This window comes from Macrosteles quadrilineatus, unplaced genomic scaffold (assembly GCF_028750875.1).
Source record: "Macrosteles quadrilineatus isolate MER2022 unplaced genomic scaffold, UCM_ALF_1.0 Scaffold_4__1_contigs__length_99947679, whole genome shotgun sequence".
Taxonomy (NCBI): domain Eukaryota; kingdom Metazoa; phylum Arthropoda; class Insecta; order Hemiptera; family Cicadellidae; genus Macrosteles; species Macrosteles quadrilineatus.
In genome coordinates this window covers 96,914,018-96,923,153 of record NW_026542597.1, presented here as the reverse complement: position 1 = coordinate 96,923,153, position 9,136 = coordinate 96,914,018, and the positions used below count along the sequence as shown (strand labels likewise).

The window sequence follows — 9,136 nt, the reverse complement described above, 5'->3', positions numbered from 1 at the left end:
AGATATAACAGCCGGCCACTCCAACAATGGAGAAAACCCCAAAGCCCAAGATGAATACTGTAGTATTCTAAGGTTTGGTAGGGAAGTCAAATGGATTTCAGATGTTTTTGTTCAGTTACTATGCTCCATAGATACCTTTTAAGATAGTTGTAAGTGTAGGTGTTTGTTGTTTCTCTTGTGAGTCTTGTGGCCAGTATATTGACCATGTGCTCAAAAACTTCCAAGTTTTCCAATCCGATCCATATAACTTGCTAAATAATGTTACAAAGTCTACAGAATTGTGATTATTTAAGTCTTATATCTACCTTATAATTACTTGGTTAGGGTATAATAACTCTGTGAATATATAACATTTTTTTATTAAAAAACAGATCCTTTTAAACATTAATTACACAACACGAGAGGATGATTGATAAGCATGATCCATTGCAATAAGTTGAAAATAAAATTGTATCTATTGCTTATACAGATTTCATTCTTCACCCTTCAAGTATCCCCACCTTCAAGTACACTGTTTATTTTAGGCGAGCCTCTCCTATAAAAGCTTTGCCGTTCAAGTCATGAGTTGACATAAAACCAGAGCTAGACGGAACACAAACCCTCGATCTATAGTGCTGTCTCCTGGAAGAGAGGACACTGTAACCGCCCAGTCCTTGATCAGACTTAGCATAGTAAAGTATTTTGCACAATGGTTGTGAACATAAAGCACCTGTGTAATCTGTAGTAGTTATACACTTGACTCCAAGATTACAGACCAAACCAGTTAATTATCAGCAATTTTGTTAGACAACCCTTCTATATAGGCCAGCTCAAGCTTATTTGTTATTGTGTCTATCAACACCGGTGGCATTTATAGATTTTGTTTTCAAGGGAACGGTAAAAACCCTGGTCTTGTTACTAACCTCAACCTGTTGAGAGAAAGTATCATTCATGGATATCTCAATGACAAATGTCATCTGGATCTGGTGGCGATCTTGCTTGGAATCAAAGCAGTGACTATCAGATTTGAAGGCATGAGCTATAACCACTCGGCCACAAGGACAATTTAAATTTTAAAAGAAAAAGGTTGAATATGAGATATTCACAGAGTACGCTAATGACTAAACTCGACTTTCTCTCTAAGTTTGTCTCACTGAGATAGTCATCCTATCAGTTCAAAAGTTTGTGTATTCCATATTTTGATTCTATACCAACAATAGACAAAGGTTAAACTGTATTGTAGGAGGATTGTTGGCGATTAACTTACCTTTGGACATTGGGACAAAAAAGTTTGAGTATTTCCTAAAATTTATATTAACAAATTCTGTGTGTTGTGAATATCAAAATACTTGTACCTAACTAGATGAGGTGAGAAACGGGTAATCGTTATAGCATTCCTTTGATATATTGATGGTCAGTTTGGTTCATGGACCCTTATCAATCATCCTTTACCTGAGAAATTATCTTACAATAACATTCAAGCAGCATTACAGACAACAAATCTTGTGCGCAGCGTCTGGTAACTTTACTTCACTCCTTTGCCTACAGCCTCGGACACGGACTTGAACCCATCCTTTCTGCAACAATACAATGTCAGAGTAAATCAGAACGCTAACAATGTTTTAAGCTCTGCCGATTGACTTTGCTATCAAGAACTAGAAATGGAGATTTTAATTACAGAAGGTATCTTCTAGGCATATGGGAGTTGGATTGCTGAGTGACAGTTCTTGCGTAACAATCCGAAAGTTGGTTCAATTCTGAGTAATGTCAGAAGCTTTTGATGGTTTAAAACTGGAACCAACCGTCCAGCTGGGAAATTAATCGTCAGACTTTTTTTACAGTTCAAACCAGACCCAGCTGACCTTGATCATTGGGCTTTTAATAAATGATTCTGACCAAAGAAACGTCTGATCTAAGTTAGTAATGAAGCTACAAAGGTAAACTCACTCCGTTCTACACCCAATCTCCATTGCAACCGTCGAAAATATAAGTACAAGGCTCCATATCCATGAGTATAGCCAATTCAACACCAACGTTTACATAGACTTACTGCAACAGGTCGTCCAGTTCTTTCTTAATGCGTGTCACCCGAGGAGGGCCGTGATAGATGAAAGCAGTATACAGCTGGATAAGACTTGCTCCAGCCAAGATCTTATTGTAGGCATCTTCTCCAGAGAACACCCCACCTACACCGATGATCGGGATCTTCCCTGCAAAAAAATTTATCTATATGGTAAATAAGGTTAAAATGTCAAGATTTAAAAACATTTTGATGGGATTACAGAATTACATGAAGTTTATTTTGGAACATAAAAACAAAAGACTACACACAAAATGTCAATATCACTGACAATTCTTTTACAAGGAAGATTTGAGAGGAGAAATATGTCTCCAGGTTTGATGGTGACAAAGAAGTCGTTGTCGTTAGTGTTGCCAATATCTGCACATTGGTAATGTATTAGTTTAAATTGTATCTAATCTTGAATGCGAAGAATGATCAGTTCACAAAGTTTTCTTTGCCATGTTAGTTGTTTATACTTTGATAATTAACATTTATATAACAGACGCTATAGTTTAGAATAAGTTGTAAGGTATTTTTCAGTTTGCCTTGGTATTTATTCAATGATAACAGAAACAGGTAAAACAGAAATTAGTAATTGATAGACACTGTTGGTGGCTGAATTCTACTAATTTTGTGGTATCCAGTAACACTTTATTTCAGTATTAGAATGTAGCTTAACACACTTAATTGAGCGTCCGACCGAGTATGCTGCAATCGTTAACTGAATTCTGTTTGTAAATACTGACTTTTAAACGGGGAATCAAATGTATATTTCTCTTCAAAGTCAACAAAGGTTTGAAAAATCTACATGGTAAACACAACTCTTTTTTGTAGGCCTACATACAGATTTATTCTAATTAAAATTTACCCTTTGTGGCAGAATACATCTCTGCTATGAGCTCCGTAGAGGCCCCAGATAAAGGGGCCCCGCTCAGGCCACCGCTCTCCTGTTTGTAAGGCCCCGTCAGGCCATCCCTCCCTACTGTAGTGTTGGAGATAACAAGTCCATCTACCGCACACTGAAACAAATGCGAGATCCTAAAAAGTGTTTAAAAGTTGTAAAGAATTCTAAAAATGAAAAAGACTCAAAGATTTTCAAAGAGCAATCTTTAACGATTGACAAGAAACTTAATGCAGGGAGTGAAAACATTCATGTTGATTTGCGGTGAGATTAATTGAGTTTTGTAAATTGGACTAAAGGGTGTCCAGAAAAAAAATCAAAAATACAAGGACAATTCCAGGATATTTACTTTACTTTGGACTCGAAAGACGTCCGTACCTTAGATCCCTCCCCCTCCTATTTTATTTTTAAACTCCTTTTCATTATTAGTTCCAAGCAGATTATTTTAGTATGTAAACTGATGTAACAGAAACAAACATTAAGATTCACTAAATGTTTACAAACAATTTGTTTGAATTTGTTGTAAACAATATTAATGTATAATTTAATTTAATATAACAAGAAATTGAATGACACACTACCTCGGGTTTTGTAAGCACTTGGGCAATGTCTTTCTTTTCATTCGATGTGAGATCAGGCGCAAGCTTCACCAGTAGCGGAGGTTTGTGTGTTCCGGGCAGAGAGTTCCGTGCAGCAACCACCTGACGTAACAACTCTTCCAGCTGTTCCTTGCGCTGCCAATCTCTGAGCCCTGGAGTGTTAGGGCTACATATCAAACATGCTTGATCAAGCATGATGATTATGTAATACAACAATACGGCTATATCAAATGTATATTAAACATAGTAAAGAAATCACTTTTGACACTCGGAAATGAGACTGACAGTATTAGTGTCAAATAAAATGTAAGGAATATTGAATATTTTACCTAAAGTTACAGGTAGCATTTTTTATTTAAAATAGCTAATTCTGTTTCTAGATTCCTCAAAACCTTTGATACTAATGGCATAAAGGAATCGCGTATCCTTTATGCTTACTGACTTAAAATTCTATGAGTATTAGTTATATCCAAGTTCATTGACAACTGATTAAGATTCATTTCCTACAATAACAGTGACATTCTTATCTCCCACTATCACAGCAACATCATACAATTTCAATTTAAAAGTAGAAAACTTCCAGAAGAATATTAAGTAATCTCCTTAGAATGTAAATAGTCTTAGTCAATATTCCATTGCATACAGTTTTCAGATTACATTTAATTTTGATAAAAATCTAATTGATTTCTGGGATAATGATTAGTAGTAACAATAAAAACTGCAAGTGTACTGAATGTAGACAATTCCCCAACAATTAATGTAATGAAATTAATGTACTGACTGTTACCTTGATATATTTATGACCAAGTAGTCAGCTATTTCTCCAAACAGTTTTATCCCTTTGACGTAATCATCAACTGGATCACTCGATTCTTTATTTTTTCCCAGATTAATCCCCAGAACTCCATTGAAAGTTTTGTTTTGTTTCAACGATTCCAATCTCTTGTAGACCTCATCGTGGCCGTCACTATTGAAACCATATCTGAAATTAGAGTGAATACATAATTATAGACATACATGACCTGATATATACATGACGAGTCTTTAGAACATTGGTTACAATTAATTTGAATTCACAGTTTTTAGCAGAAGGCCTACAGTAGATCTCCACTTGTCAAAACTCCAACTATCTAAATCGCTTAGGTACAGAAAGGCCCCGCAGGGGGCCCACGCTTGCGTGGGTACGTGGCCTAGCGACCACGCGGACCCTAGCTCTTGCCCCCCCAGAGTTACCCCAGTGGGTAACTGCCCGGTGTTTGAACCAGCACTTCAGGTGGGCCACAGTTATAGACGACTGGGCAAGCCAGCCACTTTGGGTTGTACCCAGAGTGAGAGTTCCCAGTGACATCCTCTATCCAGGTTGGGGAAGTAGCCTTTCCTGGAGGTGAAATCGGGCAAGTACCCGTAAGCTCACGGGGACACTTTAGGGGAACATAACTTTTCACAGTGTGAGGGTAACGGCTGGGCGCACTCCAAAAGCCAATCCCTGTCTCTGAGCCCGGAAGGTATGGTTATCTAGAGTGTGGGGGGTTCTCCCTGGAACCTCTATTGAGTTAAGGGTGTCGCCACCTTTGGTGGATAGGTTCATCCGGGTGGGTCCCACTTCTATACCTGCTTCCTTTTATTCCCTGATGGCATGGCAGTGATGTTGGGCTGGATGGGCAAACGAAGTAGATCGGGTGCTGGTTTCAAGCCCGCTAGGGATATCTGGGGATCTATCGCCCTGGTTATCTCTAGTTTCCCAGCAATGGGTAGTGGTGCTAATAGGCGGTTGGTCCCCTTCTTCCTGGCTTTGATGGTGGGTCCTTCCTGTTAGAGTTTAGATAGGTCCCGAGTGTTGCTTGCACTAGACACGTTCAGGGCAGTTCATCATGGTCCTTCAGGGTGTCGTACCTGGCGGAACCCAGGTGGAATGGACGCTTGACCAAGTAGCCGGTATCCCTGGTTAGGATTGAGGGGCAACCCTCTTTCCGAAGGGATGCTTCGGCAGCCGGTGAGCCTGATGACCTTAAGTCATCCAGTGGTGTCGTGAAGGCTGGTGTGCAAGCTCTGGCTGATACCATGGGCCCGGGTCATATTTGTAAGCTACTAGGTTAGGCGTCGGGGTGCTTCGGTACCCTCGACAACAGTCTAAGTCTAAGTCTAGGTCTAGTTTAAGGTACAGAAAGGGTTTTAAAAACCAAAAACTACAGCAAAATAATCATTATTAGAGACAGCAGAAGCTTGACCATGGCAAAATCCTGAACATATCCCATGGTCGAATGGGACAATATCACCAACTCCTGCAGTCATGGAAACATTACCATGGTCTTCTATGATCGCCACAAAATCATGAAACTCCCGCAGTTGTTTGGAAATAATCATTGTCTCCAGTGGTCACAGAAACATCATCATCATCCATGATCAGGCAAAAATCTTGAATCTCCTGCGGTCATTTAGAAATCATGATTGTTTCTTGGAGTCACAGAAAACCATCATCATCCTTTACGATTGCAGCGAAAGTGTGAATTTACAAAACAACAAAATATTTTAACATGTTTTTTTATCTCAGCTCAGTGGTGATATCTAGTTAGCAGCTTTGAAATAAAAATGATTCGGAGCTGGTGGAAAGAGGCTCCAAACATGATTTGGAGCAAGATGGCTCTTGAGCTGATGTGCAGAAAAAGTAAAATCACCGCACAAACGGCAGGACGAATTTAGAAGTTTCCAATTGAATTGATTAAAAATAAAGTCAAAGATAACGGGAATCGATATTCACATTTGACTGGATTTTGTATTTTACAGAAATAATCGGATTCAAGATGTTTAACATTTAAAACTCTTTTACTTGATCATCACTGGTAAGCACCACTAAATTAGCAAGCTTTGCCTTAAAATGGAAGTGCTTTATAAAACATGTTTAAATCGTCCAAAAATTACTACATTAAAACATATCTCAAGAATCTCTCATACCTGTTTATGATGGCCTGATTCTCCGTCAGCCTGAACACTCGAGGCTTGGAGTTCCCCGGCTGAGGCTGCGGTGTGACAGAGCCGACCTCGACAAAACCAAAACCGATGTCATGCAGCCCTTCTACCGCCTCCCCTTGCTTGTCAAATCCTGCAGCCATGCCAATGGGGTTCTTGAACTTGAGACCCCACACTTCTGTCTCCTGGATGAACATTTAGTTGATATATTTAACTATTTATATTGTATGGGTTTAAACACTTCTAACTAGTTTCTGGCAATAGTAAAGCTCTATTTTAATGTTTATTTAACTGGCCCCTCGTTAAAAACATCAACTATCACCTTATTTTTCAAGCATTAGGACCTATTCAATTTGCTATGAAAACAACCTTTTAAAAGTATATACAGAGTAGGCCCTAACAGAGTAAACACATGGTGTGCCACACTCTAAAAAAATTGATTAAATTGAGCAATGAACTTTAACAAGATATCTAGCTTTAAAAATATGACAACTTACCAGAGAATTTCCGTCCACATATTTCGTCTTTGGAAGTAATTTGTATTTTGACGTTATCACTCCCAGATTATGAGCTGTCTCTGGATTGAGCTTGTGAACCGCTGGTAATACAATCGCCTCGTAAAACTTCTCATTTTCATTGTATATGTTGTAAGCAGAAAACAGACCAATTCCCCCGGAGAAAACGTAGACGCAAGACGTCAGCTTTTTCTGTACATATTAAAAGTAGGCCTATGTAGGCTATGTAAGAATCATTATATCTACATGGCATGGTAGGTACCGTTAAAGTATAATTATAAATTAAAGTTAATGGGTTATTGTAACTATCAAATTGTTCAATGCGTTTCATATTTAAGTTTCACTAAACTCAGATGGGTTATATGAGTATAAAAACAAAGCCAATACGTTTTTCAAAAACGCTTTAAAATTTCAAAAATATCCACAGACACAAAGTTTTTAATATCCAGATAGTCTCACTTTATGTGTGCTCCTACAATGTTTCTATAAAATAAGGACTAATTAATTTTTTAGCTTAATAATTGTATAGCCTAACTAAAATTTAGGTAGCTGAGTCCATTTAATTTCCAGATAAATGATATGTAGGCTACATCTTCTGTATTATAAGATATTCTCTTACTTATAGGCCCTAACTTAAGTACTGGTAAAAAACCTAAACAGTTCGAAGAAGCAATGAACCTAACTTAAATCTTATCTTTAAAAACATTACTTAGGCCTATCCTTATGGTAATAATAGTCTATGTTACTTAGATAGATTCTAGACACAAGACTATAGTCCTCGCCACCCTAAGTTGAGGCAGCCAAAGGCCACACTAGATACACGCCGTGCAGCCTTGGGCTGCCTCAACTTAGGGTGGCGAGGACTATAGAGTTTGGACCTTTACCGGTACCCTATAAAACCAAAGCCATAAGTTTCGGTAACACAAACATAATTAATGACAACAGGAAAAACGATTGAGGTAACAAAAAGAAACCTACGACATACTTAGTGGATTAAATAAGCCTTTTAAAGATCACATTGGATATGATTTTCCTGCGAAATAGTATTGAATGTATGTTTTTAGTATGAAAATTTTATGTCATATCCTAGACTAGGGTGTTTTAAAGAAGATTCTTTCACATTGCGCTGTGACACATGATATAGGCTAACTTAAACTTAATTGCTCAAATATTGATGCAAGGCTGCACTTTACTTTAGGTCCTACACTCATTCGAATTAAAATATCGATTGATGTACTTATCGATTGTTTAATTCGATATATCGTTTCGTTAGTTAGGTATAAGGTTAACCTAACCAAACTAACCAAACGATATATTGAATGAAACAATTGAATAATAAATATTTTCATTCAAATGTAGCCTAAATAGGCAACAGTAACGATAACCTAAATAACTTAAGTTACTTACAAGTAGCTGTTTTGTAGTAGAGGCTGTTCCCATTCTTCCACCCACAATGAAACTGAAAATTCACTAAGTTAGATTCATTATGTGAATAAAGCACAAAGTATAATTTTTACCTACATTTCCCAATATAATTAGCCTATAATCAAGAAATTTAAACAGAATATAGGTAAAATACTTAGGCCTATTACTAGCCTAAAGTTTTAAGCCTTCACTTAGGGCCTAGTTTGTATTGGATAAGAGCAGCTAAAATTACAATTAATAGTATTTAATACTGATAATTTATAGAGAATGATTGCCAATTGTACTAAGTTAATTCTTTCCTTACCGTAAGTTAACTACAGTAATATATAAGTATAATTGTCATAACCTCAAATCTTTTTGACGGATTTATGTAATATGAATATATGTAAACAACAAACATATTTTTCCAACTGTAAATGTCGCAATTGTGGTGGCCTTGATTAAAAGTCATGAGGCCCCAATGTTCACTTTTTGTGATTATCCGTCTTCTTTTATTGTTTATTCAGGAGAATGATATTGACTCATTACATTTTGTTATTTACAGACATAAATGTTGACAATGTCCTGTAATATTTAGTTTTAGTTAGTTATAAAGTATGACCAGACTTTTTTTATAGCCGATAGCTAAGCTATGGCGTTTTGAAAAAAAAAAACATGCTCGAGGAACGCTAAATGTGGTTCCTATCAA

General features: G+C 37.2%; 1 protein-coding gene across 1 annotated transcript; it reads right to left on the bottom strand.

Moving 5' to 3' along the window:
* Nucleotides 1–352: 352 nt before the first annotated feature.
* LOC128991903 (dihydroorotate dehydrogenase (quinone), mitochondrial-like) lies at nucleotides 353–8,823 on the bottom strand. The gene is made up of 9 exons (XM_054415178.1): nucleotides 8,753–8,823; nucleotides 8,431–8,482; nucleotides 7,006–7,215; nucleotides 6,494–6,693; nucleotides 4,329–4,523; nucleotides 3,524–3,707; nucleotides 2,910–3,060; nucleotides 2,030–2,189; nucleotides 353–1,556 (listed from the first exon to the last, which is right to left on the bottom strand). The coding sequence occupies exons 2-9, from the start codon at nucleotides 8,461–8,463 to the stop codon at nucleotides 1,505–1,507; spliced, it is 1,185 nt and encodes a 394-aa protein (XP_054271153.1). The 5' UTR covers nucleotides 8,464–8,482; nucleotides 8,753–8,823; the 3' UTR covers nucleotides 353–1,504.
* Between the last annotated feature and the right edge of the window lie 313 nt (nucleotides 8,824–9,136).

Bases quoted from the DNA above. Each gene is read 5' to 3' on its own strand.
- LOC128991903 (XM_054415178.1), bottom strand. From the start codon at position 8,463: ATGGGAACAGCCTCTACTACAAAACAGCTACTT. The intron at 4,524-6,493 runs GTATGAGAGATT...CTCTAATTTCAG, and splicing joins AATCAGGCCATCATAAACAG to ATATGGTTTCAATAGTGACG. The intron at 2,190-2,909 runs GTAAATTTTAAT...ATTTTTTTGCAG, and splicing joins GATGTATTCTGCCACAAAGG to GGAAGATCCCGATCATCGGT.